At 38.9% G+C, this 20152-nt stretch overlaps 1 protein-coding gene across 1 annotated transcript; it reads right to left on the bottom strand.

The window, feature by feature from the left end:
• Window positions 1–9008: 9008 nt before the first annotated feature.
• LOC135468652 (uncharacterized) lies at window positions 9009–13724 on the bottom strand. Its single transcript, XM_064747020.1, has 5 exons — window positions 13603–13724; window positions 12417–12553; window positions 11481–11588; window positions 10962–11146; window positions 9009–10735 (listed from the first exon to the last, which is right to left on the bottom strand). Exons 1-5 carry the CDS (start codon window positions 13608–13610, stop codon window positions 9542–9544), a joined length of 1632 nt encoding a protein of 543 aa, XP_064603090.1. The 5' UTR covers window positions 13611–13724; the 3' UTR covers window positions 9009–9541.
• Window positions 13725–20152: the final 6428 nt, after the last annotated feature.

Below are 20152 nucleotides of genomic sequence, written 5' to 3'. Positions count from 1 at the left end.
GTGTTTTTGTCTTGCTCTGGAGACGCGACCGTGAAAGAAGTTTTTCTTTGCTAGATTCTGTTTTTCTTTCTGTCTTTATATGCCCTATTCTTAGTGTTTGATTAAAAACTTGTATTTTAATTACTCCTAGTGTTTTGAACTAGTGAGTTTAAAGCCAAAAGCGATTCGGGTAAATGTACATATAGCTATAGTATCAAAACTGTAAAAATGAGCTTATGACCTCGACCAGGGGCACCTCGAGTAAACTACCCCTTTTGTCAGGTATCTGGCAAACTCCTGACTCAAAACTGCAGCGGAACCAGCGAAAGTTGGTTTCCAGCATACAATTCATTGGTCAAAAAGTTTATCTGATTCTTCGAGAGCGACGCTTTTTAACAATCGGCCAGCCAGGACACATATTGTGAGCACAGGTGATGTCTTCGTTCGCTGAAGATGTTGAAGACGAACGATAGAAACCCTGCTTGTTAATTCGACGATATGTTGCTGTTTTGGGTCTTCAGTTTGTTCTGAATGATGTGAAAATGTTTCTCTAAACACACAAACCTTTTTCTAAGGGTATGAATTCCATTTATTTGCTAATTATGTTTTAATGTAGTACCCAAATACTCGGAAACGTGATAACTAAATGGTCGAATTTAACATCTATAATTTCTTTTTTTCGTCCGTACCATTGAATCTTTTAAATTAAAATCAGCTAAAATGATCCTCTGAAAATATAAAATTTCACTTTAATTTCCCTCCAACCGAAATAATTTGCCTACATATGTGCACAGATGACGTCCGGTCTATATGGTAGACTGCTTTATTCGACTTCGGGGAAGTAGGACAAATAATTTGCAAACTCTGATAAATTCTACTTTGATCTAAAGAAGATAAAGATGTTATCCAAATTTGAAATCACTCCCAAGCAGGAAAGTCTTCCGACCTGCTTAAGGTGGGCTTTTCACATGCATGACCCGGACAAGAGGATTGTCCACGGAGTCACTGATATTTTTTTGTCCAAAATCGATGTACGTAAATGAACCGCACAATCAGAACGGCTTTATAAATAACTATCATTTTGTATCACTTTCAGAAGGCTGGCCACCTGATCGGGTCATATGGCTTGAGGGTATTTAGTGTGTACGCTCTGAGTTTCCGATATATCTGCAACGCCGAGGGGGGAATGCTCGAGATTTGCCGGACAAATTAGGTCAGTTACTGAAAGGTCAGTTAGGCACGAGCTGAAATGTGCAACTGAAGGGTAAGAAATTACAGCGTTCATTTCTGACAACATATGGTCGAATGTAATCAATGAAGTAACTGATTGACTGAATTATGTATATGGGTGTAAGGTAAATCATGCTTGATACGTTACTCACCTTATATTACAACGGTAAATTACTCACTTTATATTACAGCGGTACGTTATTCACCTTATATTACAACTGTAAGTTACTCACCTTATATTACAAAGGTAAGTTATTCACATTATATTACAATGAACGGTAAGTTCTTTACCTAATATTACAACTTACGGTAAGTTATTCACCTTATATTACAAAAGTATGTAACTCACCCCGTATTACAGCGGTAGATCATTCACTTTATATTACAACGGTAGGTCATTCACCTTATATTTCGATGGTAAGTCACTCACCTCATAGTACAACCGTGAGTTACTGACCTCATATTACAACCGTGAGTTACTGATCTCATAATACAATCGTCAGTTACTGACCTCATATTACAACCGTCAGTTAATCACCTTATATTCCATAGGTATCTTACTCAACTTATATTACAGCAGTAAGTTAATACTAACCTTATATTACACATGTATGTCACTCACGTTACTAGATTACAACAATGTTTTGCCAATTTTAAATTACAGTATATTACAACGGCAAAGTACTCACCTTATATTACAATGGTAACTTGTTCACCTTATATTACAGCTGTAAGATTTGTAGGTATACGAAACACGGCAGAGCCACTAAAATGCACGAAGGTAGATCACGTGATCACGTGTAATGTATATCCACACTAAAATTATGTTCATGACAGATGACTTATACTCTGTGGACTAGTGGTACACAGTGTTGTGGCAAAAATGCACATCCACACCATTTTGTGTACCAGCAGTACAGACATTGTGTAATTTATGTAACACATCCACAGTGACTTGTGTAGGCCTATGTATGTGTTCTGCTGATACACTTGTCACAGTGGATGTGCAAATTTGTACACAGCCTTTTTCATAGAGTACTACTGAGCAAAATATAAAAGATTTAACAAAGTGAGACGTTATTTACAAAGAACAGCCTATGGTGGCCGTTACCAGAGACTGAGGCTAGCAATTGAGGCTATGTACCTCAATTGCATGGTCAACGCTGCTGATTCACTTTCCGAATACGATATGTATTGTCACATTATACTCGATTTGAGATGCAAATGAACAAAGGGCGACAACTTTGACATACAAAGAAGGATAGCGAGTGAAGTAGCCACACATGAACTATTCAGTACTCCAGTCCCTGGGATCTCAAAGTGATCTTAGTGATCTTAGGCTGAAGTCAAAATTTCGGATCACTTTAAAATTGTTATTTATTCTTTCAAATTATTGCTTGACAACCAAAATTCTGGGTAAGTTATTGTAAATCAAACTTCAACTAAAATGACAGAAAGAAACATGACATGTTTAATGATTGAAGTTTTGGCTTAGGGCAAAGTTCGCTTCGTGATCCCGGTGCCAGGCAAATCCATAAGTATCTGGGGAAATTACCCAAGCTAATTTTCTCATTCGAGTTGTGTATGGCTTCGGGTATTTATCTCTCTTCTGTTTACATGTGGAAAACAATAAAGACTTATCTGTTCTCTACCTTTACTAACAAGGAATTTGGGAATCTCTTCATCGCTGTTTATTTAAACAGTTCACAGTTACAGTATCTCCAAGAAAATAAGGCCATATCCAGTTCTATAACGTATTTATATTGTTCATGCAGCTGACTAAATTTCCGGCATGATTAACATCTATGCAACCGTATATACAAGAACATACGTAATGCTCTTTGTTGCTGTCTCGTGTGTTGCTCAGCACTGAGAGGTTAGAAAGAGGACAGGATGGTCCGGTGTCAGTGTAATGTGAGATGAGTGAGTGCTTGGGGTTTAACGTCTTACTTCACAATTTTTCAGTCATATGACGACGAAGGAATCCTTAGAATGCATGTGATGTGACTCCTTGTTGCAGGGCGGATTTCCACCGCTCTTGTATGTAGTGCTGCTTCACTGAAGGCAAGTAAGCAGCCCCGCCCGAGTCATTACACTACCAGTAGTTGCACTATCCCGTTAATGCTGAACGCCAAGCGAGGAAGATGAAACTTCTTTTAAAGTCTTAGGTGTGACTCGAGCAAGGATTGACGCTGGATCTACCGCTCCCGAAGAGGACGCTGTACCAACTGTGCTAGCGGAGCCGGTCAATGTAGTGTGGTTGAGTAAGGTATCAATGTTTGGTGTCTTTGGCGTGATGCGTCAGTGGTGGTAGCATTTTGATGGTATGGATCGGATGACTCCTCGTAGTCATATGACTGAAAAATTGTTAAGTACAACGTAAAACTTCAACCACACACATATACACATGTATACGTAATCCTCGAGGCAGTCATACAAACTTGTCTTGATATTGATACCATTATTTTGGAAAATTATTTCACAATCTGTAGAATTACTCGTCTGAGATTAAATGAATCATCACTAAATACCTGAATAAAAAAGACAGGGTTTGGGAAGGATTGCGTGTAATAATTTTGATATGTCAAAATCAATATCCGCGACGAACTGTAATAAACTGAAACTGATCATTCCGTTCGATCTAACCTCAGTGTATGTTTCAGTGATGAACAAGTCAGAGGTTCACCTTATATTACAGCTGTAAGATTTGTAGGTATACGAAACACGGCAGAGCCACTAAAATGCACGAAGGCAGATCACGTGATCACGTGTAGTGTATATCCACTATATTTGGGTCATTTGGTATACATTGTTATAAAAGATTTGATCCAAAAATTACCACACACGTGACCAACAAAAAATGATTTCGCATCTTTGTGACCTGTCCTATTAGACGGACACAATGAAAAATATCTTCATGGTTGTGAGAAAAACTTGCTTTCACTACAAGCAAAAAACAAAAAAATAAAACAAATAAAAACAAAACAGTTGAACGAATAATTGTCAGAAGACCCTACAGCGGGGAGTAAAAATATTCTGAGACAATATCTCAATAGTCCATCGATTACCTATCATAGACACCGCCTCGCTTTTTGTGCTGAACATCCTTTTTTTTTTCTCAAGACATCTAATTTTTCTTGACTTCACTTTTGTCATATCGTCAGCTATACTAACCTACGTGGTGAGTGGATGAGAGTTCTCTTCTCGCGGCACTGAAATATTAGTGCAGTTAAATTTCTTCTTCAAGTTATGTCGCCGTCGTCCAGTTCTTGCCCTAGGCTTATGAAGCTTGTCCTACACCGGTAAAAGAGCAAGCAAATGCTTACGGGTCGTTGGTGATCGACTTCTCGAGAATTGTGTAAAGTGTTACAAAGTCACATCTGGGGCAAAATGACATTTTCATTTGGCAGCGCCGAAAGATTTTATTTTACTGGAATTTTACCTTAATTATTACAATATTTATCATCCTATCGAAAACTAAAAATATACTGATTTGTTTATGCATGTCAACTGTATGGCGAAATTTTAAGTTTTTTGACTAATTTGTCCTTTCAGGAGAATGTCATTTTCGTGAGATGACGAGATCATCAATTTTGATCACTCTAATGATTTTCAAACTGAATTATATTTAAGTTGCTAGCTTCGAGATAGAATACGTGATCTCGTTGATGGGGACGAGAATCCTGGTTGAGAACACATGTTTTCCACTAGCTATCATTAACTTCAGCGTGTTATGCGTAGAGGAAGTGTAAGGGTGAAAGTTATATTTGTTATATATTTAATTGACTGGTGCATAACAGCGTGTTCAAGAATTTTTCAGAAATGTACGTTTGTAGTGCAGTGATTTTCATAACTCTAAAGTGTCTAATTTAAAATAAAGATATTTCAGTGTGACTGGAGCCGGCTATAATTTTTCGATTGTATGGCTTATACATCGCTTCAGAGCATGTTTGGAGCTTTATAAGCCGCATGCTTCCCAACAGGAAAAGACGAGTAAAACGGAAGTGCAAAAAAAAGAAGTAGCCTAACGAGTGTGCCAGCAGATGTCACTCACAGCTATAGTCAGTTTCGCTACTCGAGGTCCACAGTTTCTTGCACTGGCGCCGATTCCCCGCCTTACAAAATCCCAGCACAATTCTGTACACTTTCGAATCGGAAGTATAAGCCTTCATCACAGCACCCATAAAACTTATATGACCATAAAAGAGATGTAATAACCCGATATAAATGCACTCTCGATGAAAAACTCGAAAATTTTTCGTTCAATCGAAATTTAAATTATAAAGATCAACGTTAACCAGAAAAAATATTTTTACTGAAAGTTTTATGTATGTATTTCCAGATGGTGTCAAAGTCTGGTTTTGATTAACGTTTGTCTTCATATATAAAACATAAACTTTATAATGTGATTTTTGACAGTTTTCAAATCCGTATTTTTAATTTTTACTCATTTACCTTGCTATTCGTTCCCCACATAGACATGTAAGTAAGCAATGGCGAGGGTTTTAGACAGAATTTGATTTGAACAAGTGTCTATTGTCAAGTGTCTCATAAAAAGTGATACAACTATGTGAAGTATCTATAAAATATATACTCTGGCGTCTACACCCCTGTTATGGTTTACGCCAAGGAAACATATTGGGGTTTATGCGGTTAGAAAAAAAGTGCTGACTAATACCGCCATATTGGATATATGTTACGGATTCAACTGTGTGAACAACTTATAAATCAACATGATGTACGATTTATAGCTATTGATTGAATTAAATCATTTTGTCTTTCAGCATTATTGAAAACTGCTGACCGCTTCTCCATCCTAATTCCTGTCCGTTAAATTTAATCAGATTATTTTTTGAGAGTGTATTCATCACTGTCGCTATTATCGATATATACTAAACATCTGCCAAAAGTACAGTAATGTTTATTCTTCGTGTTATGCTCATGTCGTTTTCTTACTGGCTGTCCTCAAACAGATCTGCCACATGAATTTATATTTTTAGCCAGGTTTACGTGCTTGTACATGAAACATATAATGGCATTCTCACTATCGGACTCACTCGACCTAGGCATTGCCTGATTTTAATGTTGTCCTTAGAACAGAAAAAAAAGACTGTCATTTCGCTAACAAAGCAAGAGCGCAGAATTTCTAACCAGACAGGATTCCCGTCCACACTCTCTTAGCATAGGTATAATACTGTATGAATTGTTCTCAAAGAATAATGTGCTCTGGATAAGTTTACAGCTTCAGCTTTATGGGATCTGACATGAAAATGTCTCATCCACTCAAACAGGAGCAGTAGTACAAAATCGGTAAACTGCACTGGACCTAAAATGTCCTTGGAACAGGGGAGGTAACTCCGAACTGTTATTGGAAAATTTGCACTGTGGAGCATCTGTTATCTGGAATACCTCGATTTTCAAAGGCTCATAAACCTGTATGAAAAGTATGATTTTTCTGAATAATAGCCGACGTTGAACTTGCCGATTCGAGCCCATGAGATACAATATATACAATAATGTACAATACTGAATGTGAATTATATAAGCCTATGTCCTCACAGGCTTATCTCCACACTTTTACTAGGACAGACTATGTCATTGTCACTGTATATAGGTTATTTTAGTCCGATACGGTCGGTGTATAAGATACGATATTTTATAATTACTGATATTCATTTGCCTCCGAACCGAAAAGTGTTGGGGCACTGACTGGATAATACTGCCACACAGACATAATAAGTTGTTGGTTGATTATCATGACTATAAACGTCTGCAGTGTTATTTTGTACATAGTTAAAAATATATCAGAATTTTGCCTGTTTTAGATGCATTATTTGAAACCTAAAAGTATTCCCTGATCTAGGATACTGTATCGATACATATGTACCTTTAGTCTAGTGCTATATTTTCTTCTAACTCAGTGATCCAGCGAATGTCTTCTTGATTTATTGACTGTATGGTGGTTCATGCTCAAGAATTGTTCTCTGATGTATATGGCGACCTTCATGTGAATGCCTGAAGAAAAACGGTGTGGCCGCAGTAAACCGTCCATCTTCGCCAGGTACCTGATGTACTTCTCGATGTTCTCTTGTGTTACATAGGTAGGTTTATGTTTATGTGCAAACACGTGAGCACGTGTGTATTACCAGGTTGAACTCCAGTTCTATGTTGTGTTTGACTAAAGCTTTTTCGCGAAACACTCCATGCTGGGATAAAAAAAATGCCGCTTCCTCAAGTAATTTACTAGAAGGTTCACGAAATCCGTTCCCGCAGATCACAGGTCAGATTGCGGTCGTTATACGATATAGACATACAAAATGAGGTCAAAGGCGACAGCGCTACCTGGATATACAGCTCAAACAGGTTTTGTCACTACTCGCCGGTGGTAAGAGGCGTAACCATTTGTTCTGTTCTGTAACAAGTGGCCGTTTCTGTGTATTTGTGCTTGTAAAGCAAAGCGGTAGTTCCCAAGCACTGTAGCGTGACAGAGGAGAGAGGTGCGTTTTACACGTACTGGAACCGAGAAATGCACCCTATTACTTAGTAAACCGCGACCGTTCATTTCCATAGGAGTGTCTTCGAATCTTTAGAAATTTCACTGTATCAAATATATTTTTTAACAAATAAATGTCATTTTATATTTGTGGTTTTCAAGCATATGTGTTGGTTTAGGTACCTAAACTTGTGATAAATCCAGAATCGGATGTATATATAAGAATATCTATACTGCGTTTCAGTAAGTCAGCACAGATTAATATCGGAACGATCGGACGGCCCCATACTGGCCACGGATGAATTCTTGCTATTAAATTAACAGTGAAACATTTGAGAACTAGAGTGTTTTTTTTACCCCTGCCATTTGTGATACTGTCGCCTGTTTTCTTAGTACAAGATTGTATAAGGGGCGTACAGCTATCCTGTAAAGCGTACAGCTATGCCACGTGACTTCAGGTTGTGTGCCTCTTTGAACCAGGAAGATATTTTTGAATGGCGATTTTATGTATATTGTGCGAACCAATTAAACGTTGTGGTACATTGGTATAACAGGAGGGTTATTTACCCAATCTCTTATAAAAACGCCTTAATTTGACGGCATTTAATTGATTAGTGAATCTCATTTCATTTAACTCGCTGGTCAAGCTGGCCTGTGTAAGATGTTTTCTTACATATTTACCTTTTTAACAGAATATTTTATCTATACCACTGCCCGGGTCGGGTATTACCAAAGATATGGTAGCTGTTGTTGCCTCGCTTGGCGTTGAGCACTGAGAAGTTAGAGCAAGAAAACATGACTGGTTGACCCGGTGTCAGTATCATGTGACTGGGAGTGGCGGGGGGGGGGGGGATCATATCTGGTGTAGTCATCAATGGGGCCAGGACTGCCACAAGATGACACAGTATATGCACACACTTAATGACTCCTCGTCGTCGAATGACTCAAATTGTTGATTACGACGTTAATATAGGTATAGTGGTAAACTGAAACCATCGAGAAAGTATTCTAGACATATATGTCCACTCATGTAGGAAAACAACATGAGTCTCAAAGAAGTAAAGTACCACTTAACCTGCTACCGTCACCATTTGAATCGTGTTCAAAATAAATCATCTAAAGATTCGATTCTTACTACGACAGAAGGCAGTAATGAGATCGTTAAGCAAGCTCATTAAAAATCTGGACGGATTTGAACGTTATTGCATTTAACGCGACAAAGTGAGATTGTCTTTAGCAAAAACTTATTTATCACAATCAGGAAATTTGAAAGAAAAGAGCCCAAACGATAAGAAAAAGTTTATTACAAGCTGTATGAACCTTAATGTAGACAAGGTCTTATGGCTGTGTGAGCTTTATACATATGAACCTTAAATGATTTTATGGATGTGTGAGCTTCTTACCCGTGTATGAACCATAATGTAGACAAGGCTTTATGGACGTGTGAGCTTCATACCCGTGTATGAACCTTAATGTAGACAAGGCTTTATGGACGTGTGAGCTTCATATCCGTGTATGAACCTTAATGTAGACAAGGCTTTACGGACGTGTGAGCTTCATACCCGTGTATGAACCTTAATGTAGACAAGACTTTATGGACGTGTGAGCTCCATACCCGTGTATGAACCTTAATGTAGACAAGGCTTTATGGACGTGTGAGCTTCATACTCTCAGTCTCTTCGTCCAGAACGACTGTGCAGCAGACATTTACTGGTAGCCAAATACATTTCATGCACTGAAATACATCTCATTAAGACAAATGCAGTTTTTAATCTTGCTGGACCATTGTTTTATACTATTTTATTTTCACAAAGCATTTATTTAGAATAGCTGGAGGTGTTAATATTTGGCATATGTGACAAAATACATGTTAGCAGAACGCCAACCATTGTAAAAGCTTCCCCAGCCCATGTGGAGATACATCTCGTACTCGGTCGTCCGTTCGTTCCAGCATTTCCAGAAAAAGCACCTCCTCTGTATTTTCATGCGCGATCTATACTTCGTGGCCACGGGGTAGTGTTGAGAGAATATTCCGCTGACTCGAATACCCGGAATTATTGGCCAACCAGCTCTCAAGGCAGCCAGGCCTTTGTCTCTGATAGTTGAGCTGTCAACTCCTAAGAAGCTCAGGAAACCACGTTCATGCGAAACGATATCTGGAGATCCAGTGGTCTGCCGTTCCTGGAAAAAGCTCTCGATGCTGTTCATGAGAAAATGTGGTGTTGCTCCCTGGCCTGCTAGGCAGAAGGTCTTCAAGATGCCTCGCAAAACCTTGATGTATTCCTGTATTTGGTTGTTGTTTAAAGGCGGGGCTTCACATGAAGCCGCTCCGGTTGTACCGTCTGCGCCGCACCGGAAGAGGTTTTGGCTTCCGCTTCCATAGACCGATGTCTGTTGATGAGAACGCCTGTCGAAGTAGCCGAATATCATTGCCCATGCTACAGGTCCGCAGCCCACCGCACAACCAGATTCAATATCGAACTGCCCATAGTCCGGGAAGAAGGACTCGTGCCCTATACTGACCTCCGTCCAAGGTGTGTATGTTTGTCGCTTTGATCGACTGTTCAGGTCGATGTAATACCGTTTGATCACCAAACCTAAACTTGTGTACACATGAACATTAAACCGAACGTCTTTCCCGTGCATGGATTCAGGTATTGTTATAGCGATGTAGGACATCCCATAAGCGTTCTTTTGAGCTATAGTCGTGTCCACAACCCCTCTTTTGTCTGGTGTACAGATATTGAAGAGTTCACAAAGTCTGTGCTCACTGTGGTCTGGACTGGACAGTGTGATTCTTTCTTTGCCTGTGAATGGAATTTTAACTGTTTGTCCGCGATGAAGGATGAAGAGTCCGTCAGCTTCCAAGTCGTCTTCATCAGCTTGATATATTGCCTCCTTAGGTATGAAGCTCATTTCGTCCCAAACCCCATCTTGTTCCACTTTCTTCGCTCTCTCAGTCCAGTCCATTTTCAGGGTGTGACAGTTCTTCTCGATAAATCTGTACCGCAAAGACGTGTCGTTCGAAATTGGCTAAAATAAAGGGGAAAAAATTACAAACCTGCATCCTGGAAATGGCGTGTATTATAATGCAGGTGAGAAGACAATGAGTTGAAAAAAAGTATAATTGTTTATAATTGTCATATGAAACAAGTTTTCAAGCTCTTGTGGGTAAATAATTTTCAGGACATTCCACTCTCGGGTGGTCAAATACAACAGTCCCAGTTGAATCAGCTGTACATGAAGGACAGATTATTACCTTGTATTTAATGTAGGAATCTCTGGTTGTTGCTATCACTCGACCATTTCCATCCTCGCACATTAGGGTGACGTCAGGAGACAGCATGTAGTATCTTTGACATCGGTGCCCACCTTCCCAGGCGATGTGATCAAGTATGCTCGTCATGGTGGGTGATTTACCCTGGAAAACCAGTTTGTAGTCTCCTGCGGAAAGCGAAAAGGAAATGTTTAAGTATTCGGCGTATAACAGTGGGGTCACTCACTGACAGGAAAACACGACTGCTCACCAGACAGAATGAAGCCGCCACAAAATGAAAACGAACACCACCATCATCACCATCATCACCACCACATCATCATAAAATAGCAACACAACGAACTCAAAAAGTTTTCGTTTTTGCAGCATTAGTTCATGTCGCCAAATTCACAATATATCGTGATTTTCACGCTTTCAAAACACTGAGTGCATTTCCGCGAAAGTTGAATTAAGACAGCTGTAAAATTTGGAATGTGAACGAAAGTATAGTTTTCCAATTACCTGTCTGAGGGCCAGCGGACACAATTAGCTGATCGTCATCATTTGCAGTAATCTGCCAGTAGGCCACGTATCTATGATCGAGATCCTTTCTATACAGTGGAACAGGGTCTGGAAACAGAAGTCACAAACATACGACTAGAAGAAGGTGAAGCTGCTGGCAAATATATAAAAAGTCACCGTTTACAGGGAATAATTGACAGGTGTTCAACGCCTTCTTTTTCACTTCCAATACATTATGCGCAGTCAGGTCGATGGATATGGGGATCTGGAGTGCATGAAGTTAGTCAATGACCTTCACCGGATACCTGGCAAAGTCTGAAGGTCAGACTACAGCCGAAACAGCCAGGGTTTCTACTACTCACAACTATTCTCAAAAAGGTTTCATTCGGCACCGGATAATTATTTACAACGATTATTTACCCAACGAAAAACAGTCCAATTTATAGAGCAAAGCCCTTTACATCAGGAGTTAAGAATTCCTGGGAGTTAAGAGTTATTCACTTATACAATGTAGATCCTTGAACTGAGTGGATGAAACCGAAGTCCGCGGCTAAACCACTGACCTTTGAGTTATTGACCAACTTTCTCACTTGTGATGTACAGACACATGCACCATATTGTTGGAAGAAAAATACACTTATATATCAAGAAATAAAATCGGCAGGACAGAACAAACATAAATCTGGCCCTGAAGTGGATATTTAATATCTTGATATACACACTATGTTGATAAATGGTCTTCAATAAAAGTCAAACTGCACAAAACGTCACCCATATGTCGTCAACTGTTTATTGTCAAACAGTGAGAGCGGTAGATTATACAAGTTCTCCGTTCAGAGCCGCATTTGAGCCGGCACATCATGTATTTAAACCAAAGGCATCACATTATTTAGTTAAGCCTCCACAATATGCCACATTCATCCACTGAGAGTTTACCTTTCAGAGAATGAATTTCCAGCCGGTCCTCTATATCGAACAGCGAGTCTATTGCCTCGAAGGACATGTGTGGCTCCGCAGCAAGAAAACTGATGGTAATTACGACAACCAGACACACATAAAGCAGACTTGATTTCCTGGAAATTGTGATAAATGAAAACACAAGGGCATAATACCTTATCCTCTTATCTGAAGAGGCAGTGTTAAAGAGAAAAAATATTATAAATTCATTAGAAAGCATCAGTAGAAAGGCCATTAAAATCTGTAACGGAAAATACCTTTAGTTATATTTTTTGTATTTTTCTTTCACTGAAATAAATCCAGTCAAGTATTTGGCATATTTAAGGTGGCTTTATGAGCCATATTGATAACGCATGTCGTCACTGATGTTGCACCCGCTTTTTGTATATCCACAGAACAGGAATTTGAAGTAAGATTCGCCTTGTCGCACATTACCATTCAAACATAAAAATGGGACAAAATATTAATGGTCTTTCTACTTATACTTTTTAAATATTCCTTTCCCATAAAATTTAGAAGAAATAAACCACTGGAAATATATTGACATCATTGAGGATTAACTGTATAGATGTTCTCGGGTATCTCTCAGGTGCCACCAAGACACTTCATATCTTTTCGATATTTTTTCGCCAATATGTGCGATTAATATTCATGAACTTGAAATTTGGAAACCATTACTTTGGTCACGCATGGCTGGATATGTGTTCGATTGATTATTGTCGAAGTATTACTGATTACTGAACGACAGGCAAAGGTCTTAATGAATCGTTGATTTCATGATCTTGACATGTAAAAGCTAACTATTGTTAAACCTCATATTAGTGAGTGAAACTCCGAGAATTGAAGTCAGTTTGTTACTCAACCTTTCAGCATTTATTGTAAATACATTACTTAACCTGTATTAACGATGCTGTAATACAAAGTGAAATATTTCTCTCCGGCCGTACGTGGGAAGGTCTGTCAGCAACCTGCGGATGGTCGTGTGTTTCCCCCCTGGCTCTGCCCGGTTTACCTTCACCATAATGCTGGCCGCCGTTGTATAAGTGAAATATTCTTGAGTACGGCGTAAAACACCAATCAATTCAAATAAATCAAATCATAATGAAATATTGAGTAAGAAATAAATTCACGGCGTTTCACCAACTAATTCAAGCTAAGTACTTACCCGAACATGTTGATTCTGTTTGTGTGTGCTTGATGTACAGGCCATACACTGAAAAAGTCTCTGTAAGACTGTAAAAGACTGTAAAGTCTCGGCCTACGTTACAAAGCTTGAAATGATTGGTTGTTTCTGAAACTATACGACAAAGGGGGACATCTACCGTCAGATCCCGGACGTAAACAAACCCAAGTTCCAACTGAATTAGGTCAGTTATTATCAGACCCACATGAACTTTGCCCACTCAAACCCCCGTGGATGTTTTATGAAAAGATAAACAGCTTGGGTAAATCTACTCCTATGATCACGTGAAACCTGCAAGGAGCTGAATAAAAGCACATAGAGGAATATTGTATCTATATCTTTGTATGTTGTTCGGAATAACGCCCTTTTATGTCTCGCCTCGGCGGAAGAATGTATCCTGCACAGTCCTAAAAGAAACATTGACAAAGAAAGGGAAACTCGACACTTTAAGTACTATACAAGAAATTAGGTTAGAATCCAGTAGGGAATAACAAAGCCACACCTGTGTAAGTTAGCGATTATCTGGAAATTTTAGAGAGAGCTTTTTATCAAGAAAATGAACAGCAGCTGAAACTGCCAATTTGATTTTATAATATCCAAGTTAATATGAGTAATGACAGCCCAGTTATAAGATCGGGGATATTTTGCATGAGAGCTCTTGTCCAAATGTACGTTGACATGTTGCTGGTAAAAAGTGAAGAGTGTAGCATCTTAAGGAAGATGATATCCTTGTGCATAAAATCTATCAATTCTGCATCACCCTTCAAATCTAAAGTGACAGGTCATTTACTTCTTAACTAACGGTTTGATTCCTGTGCTTTATCCTACGTTATTATTGCATATCAGAATTATGAAAAAAATGTAAAGCTTCCTGAGTTTTGGATAGAACAAGTTCACTTCACTCTCTCTGGAAGCTGGTGTACATGTGTATACTACTGTTATATAGTGAATAAAATGAAAATGCATAATCTTCTAACCTGGTTCAAAGCCAAAGCTACCACACAATAGTCTTTGTTTCAACGATTTGCCTATATTCGTCTCTGTCAAATCACTTATGCTCATGAACAAAAGCTGCCTATAAGATCTAAATATCTATATGCAGGACGTTCATGTTATTGCAAAGAATATGCGCTTTGACTGCTTTTTATTGAATAATGGTGAACTTCATAAGTTTGTTTTCGAGGCGAAGCCACCATAGTCTCTGGTGATGTCATGATAAACAACATGTCTTACTTTCAAATAAAACGCAGATGCAAAAACTATAAGTGTAAACTGTTCGACTGTGGAGAACGGCTACGTTAGACACACCGAGAGCATGAAATTAGACTCTAGAACAGCGCTCTAATTGAGGAAAATGATAAATCACATAATTATCACAGCGAAATGTAAGATTTCAAGGCTTTGAAAAGCAAAGGTATATAAAAATTAAAAGTGACTCACTCCTATATATACAACCATCACTCCCATAGCTAAAGCAAGTTCAAAAAGAAGATACATTACACACATTTAACTTTTTTGTGTTCTTAAGTTTTGTGACACTGCCCTTTAGATGGAACTACACTGAGGAATATGTTCATTTAAAATTAAATCTGACAAACCTTTGAAACATCAACATTCAACTTATATACGAGAGCTCTTGAGTGCTCTTCTAAGCCTTTTTTACGCTTTGTAATTTTAATATCAACAATGGAAAATTATTTTGAGATATAATTGTTCTACCTCTGTCAACGTCAATCAAGAATGATTGTTAAGCAATTGAGATGCTGCTTACAAATGCAAACAGAATGGACTTTCTGTACGCCTAAATATTTCTGTGTAGAGCTATTTTCTTTAAAATGGAGAAGCGTGGTGTATTGTATAGTAGTATAGTATATAGTAGTATTGTATAGTATCGCCAGTATATTTCTGGTGGTTCAAGCATCCCTTTTTCATTGTTTAATGTGATTGCATATTAAATGTGGTAACAACACAGCATTTTTGAATAATTCTAGATCAATAACGTCTAAGATATTGCATCTTAAACCAATGTATTTTTTTTACCTAATTCTGCTTAAGCCAAGGTGCTAGGGACGCGTATTTTGCCTCTCAAGTATTTACATGAACATGTTAGAATAAAACCCTAACCGAGGTAAACTGACAAAAGGTCATATTTTACGTGTTAGATCCACCATTTGCCAGCTAGCACACTATCGTCGCTGCTCTGGATTTGCTGTCTATAAGTCGTTTATATTTTGTGGATATACTTAAATTAAAGGTATCGGCAAAAGATCTTCCTTTAGTAAATCCTTTCAGTCGTATCTAATATGCCAAAGTAAATGAAACTGTAGATTCGGATTTCCTAGTTAGTGTCAAGGCGTAACAGAGAGGTTACCGGAGGTACAGCCTGAGAGGATATCCGGGCCTTCAATATTATTTATATTTGTGGTTCAGTTGTGGATTGACCCGGTGTAAATAAATTTTAGAAGGACTAGCCAAAGTATTTTCAGGTTGACTGAGGGTAATATTTACCTTGTAACAGATCAGAGACAAAAAATAACAGTTACCCGTAGAAGAAAACCCGTAGAAAAAAGGGAAATCAATTAGATAGACTTCGTTTAGACGACGTTTGTTCCTGATTGTAAACAGATCGTTCGGAAACTCTTGTGATCCGTTTATATAGAAGACTCTTTATCCCACTAATCAGCGCGGGAAGAAATAGTGATGTATATGCATCATGTTTGTCAGCTAATTTCTGACGCAATATAACCTTGTCTATTTACATAGATTTTAATCAACCATACTACAGATAAACTCATCGGCCAATATACCGAGGGTCTGAGAGCAAATGTATAAAGCAGAAGAAATTTGAGCGAAAAAAAGAGGGCGGGAGAGTGGGGCGGGGGGGGGGGGGGGGCTACTCTCCTAGGCAAAGTTCAGCTGATCAAAAACCTGCTGATACAATAGTAACCACTAGTATAACAGCGATGACTACACGTATTTAGCGCAACGTTTCTAAGCCTCATACCTATGCTACATGAACACATTTCCATGTTCATCGGCATTTTACGCACAATATACACATATCTTTATTGGACTATTTGTGTTTAGTTTCTAAATATCGACATTTTATGACTAAACATTGGGGCGCGTTTCTAAACCGTAACAGAAATGTGTTTAAAACGAAACACTTATATTTATTGTGTAATTGTCCTAGCTAACTTATCACGTTGCTTGTCACACAACATATAGGAGCAATTCTAAGGAATGCTGCAAGCTGAGATATCAAAACATGACATGACCCAGGAGCCTCTCACTAATGCTGACGCTGTGCGTGTCCTGCTCATGCTGGCTTCCTCTCCGGTCGTACGTGGGAAGGTCTGACAGCAACCTGTGTATGGTTGTGGGTTTCCTCCGGGCTCTGCCTGGTTTCCTCCCACCATAATGATGGTCGCCGTCGTATAATTGAAATATTCTTGAGTATGACGTAAGACACAAATAAATAAATAAAACATGACACACGAGAGCCTTCGATATATCAATACTATTCAAATAAGGATAATTAAAAATATCAAAACTGAAACTGTTTCTTGTTTATAATCAGTGTGATAGGAAACCGACATTGCCTTTGTCCAGATATGTCTAAGCAAGAAGTAGCGCCTGGACGGTAAGGGTGTACGCAGTTCTTTCCCAGCCATTGTTAAAAAAGGATTATTTAAAGCTAACAGATCAGCAATACATCGTCGAGTGAATGAGAGAGATTGAGCTTGATAAAGATTAATCTTAAATAATAGAGAGTCGTATTCATACGAAAACGCACACACGTTTAACAAAAAAGGGCAGCATTTGTCCTCACCAATGTTACCAAATATCTCCAGTATACATGTAATTTGGGGTAATAGAGGATTTGCTGATTCAAACACCATATTTATTTATATACCTTTCGGTAACTTCTCGGGCCTTCAATTCAGCTTTGTGACAAAATGAAAGACATCGAAACGTGAACAGTCGAAACACGATTAGTGATTTGTTTAGTTCAGTGTGTCGGTTTATAATAGTTTTCAACAACACGACTGTTACAGGTCAAATATAGCGCTATGCTCATCAGAGAGTGAGTGAGTGCTTGGGGTTTAACGTCGTACTCAACAATTTTTCAGTCATATGACGACGATATGACTTAGGGTGCATGTACGTGTAATGTACCCCCTAGTAGCAGGACGGATTTCCACCGCTCTTTTATTTAGTGCTGCTTCACTGAGACGACTTACCGATGGCAAGTAAGCCGCCCCGCCCGGGCCATTATACTGATACGGGTCAACCAGTCATTGCACTATCCCCTTCATGCTGAACGCCAAGCGAGGAAGTTACAACTTCCTCTTTTAAAGTATTAAGTGTGACTCGATCAAGGATTGATCCTGGATCTACCGGTCCCGAAGCGGACGCTCTACCAACTGTGCCATCCTGGCCGGTCTCATCAGAGAAGACACCAGGATAAGTAGATTTTTATGCAAGTAAAAGATTAATAGATTCAGCGTTTGAAATTGACCAAATATAGTAAGATGTAAAACCAGTAACCATATCAAGTAATTTATTAGACAAATGTGGGTTTTACCCTGAAAACAAAAATATCTTTGAGTCCATTGATTGTGCTATAATATTTAAGGGGGATGGGCAATTCCTGTATACAATATGTGTCCGTGCTCTGGTGATAGCTACTATCGCCATTGAAGCTTTCCAGAATGCGATCTTGTATTTTGCAGTTGAAATGAATGCTATTTTGACTGATGTTATTCGGAAATATCGCGTAGGCAGGGGCGCTACTACTGCTATTTTTTCTTGATTGGTGTTTTACGCCGTACTCAAGAATATTTCACTCACATGACGGTGGCCAGCATTATGGTGGGAGGAAACCGGGCAGACATAGGAGGAGAAGATTATTCATGATACCCAAAAGAAAAAACTCCAGTATCTATTGGAATCCAACCATGTACGTGGTGTCAGATAATTCCTTGTACAGAAGCAGTACGCGCCAACGTTAAACTTGGAGTCAAATAGAAAAACTCGAAAGAAAAAAACCCATTCTGTATTGGAGTGCAACCATGTACGTGGTGTCAGATAATTCCTTGTACAGAAGCAGTACGCGCCAATGTTAAACTTGGAGTTAAATAGAAAAAGCCGAAAGAAAAAACCCATTCTGCATTGGAGCGCAACCTTGTACGTGGTGTCAGATAATTCCGTGTACAGCAGCAGTACACGCCAAGGTTAAACTAGACAAACTGCTGCAGAATAATCTTGATTTGTTACACAATTCCTTTATTAAAAGAAATTAAACTGAAACCTTGAATCATTGACCTTATCAACCTTCCACTGTTCTTCATCTGCCAACAACAGCTATTTACTGGTTATTAATTGAAGGCGTTCATTCACAAAGAGTTTTTTTAAGTTAAAACGTAGGTCGTTTGGAACATGAACAACAATTCCATTAATTAAAATTTGAAAAGCAATAGGACAAGTTTAGGTGTTAAATGTATGATAGCAAGACGTGGAGGGAAAAAAGAGCCCATGCAGTGAAGGGGAAAGAACAATATACTCTAACAAAGATTTTTGGAAAATTTCAGGAAACTGAACAACTTTCATGATGATCTCTTATATTTGAAGAGCGACGTTTCGGTATAGACTGTACAAGCGTTATTATACACAGTAGTATCGGCGCAGAAATGTTACAATTTAAGTCCATCTATATACATTGTCGACAAGTACAAGATGTCTTGGTGTAAAAGAAACGCTTGACGGAAAATTTTATAGCTTATAAATTAAAATATATATTTCCTCAATCAATGCATAAAAGTATGCCTTCAAAATCTGTAGGTTAATTTTTACCATAGGCAAGAAACATCTTAGCAGGATAGCAACAGTTCTCCTGGCCTCTTCAACCCATATTGAGAAACATCTCGTACTCGGTGATCCCTTTGTTTCAACATTTGCAGGGAGAGCACTTTTTTGTATTTTCACTCGTGATCTATACTTCGCAGCCACAGGGTAGTGTTGGGAGAGAAGTCCGCCCACACGAATACCCGGAATCATTGGCCAACCAGCTCTCAGTGCCGCCAGTCCGTTGTCCCTACCTTTGAACTGTAAGCCCCAAAGAATCCTCCCATCAGAGCTCTTTGGGAAAAAATCCCTGAACGTTGTCCATCCGACTTTGTGGTGTTGCTCCATCCCCAGTTAGACAGAAGGTGCCTCGAAAAACCTGTATGTACTGCCTCACTTTGTTGTTGTTTTTACGTGGGGCCACTCAAGCGGCTTTTCCCACCGGAAAAGATTCGGACTTCCTTTTCTGTAGACATTCGTCTGAAGATGAGAACGCCTGTCGAAGTAGCCGAATACCACTGCAAATGCTACTGGCCCGCAGCCCACAACACAGCCGGACCTGATTTTGAACTGCCTATAGTCTGAAAAAATGGCTTCATGCCCAATACTGACTACTTTCCAAGGGGCATTTACTACACCTCATTTTGATCGACTATTTGGGTCGAAGTAAATACGATTTATGACC

The sequence above is a fragment of the Liolophura sinensis genome, chromosome 6, assembly GCF_032854445.1.
Source record: "Liolophura sinensis isolate JHLJ2023 chromosome 6, CUHK_Ljap_v2, whole genome shotgun sequence".
NCBI lineage: Eukaryota > Metazoa > Mollusca > Polyplacophora > Chitonida > Chitonidae > Liolophura > Liolophura sinensis.
Note: the sequence above shows the minus strand (reverse complement) of the source record. Positions and strands in the feature narration are given on the sequence as shown.

What these genes read in the sequence shown, in the direction of transcription:
- LOC135468652 (XM_064747020.1), bottom strand. An exon ending in GTCCGCTGGCCCTCAGACAG is followed by an intron (nt 11,147 to 11,480) that starts GTAATTGGAAAA and finishes CGCTTTCCGCAG; the next exon opens with GAGACTACAAACTGGTTTTC. An exon ending in ATTCCTACATTAAATACAAG is followed by an intron (nt 10,736 to 10,961) that starts GTAATAATCTGT and finishes CCTTTATTTTAG; the next exon opens with CCAATTTCGAACGACACGTC.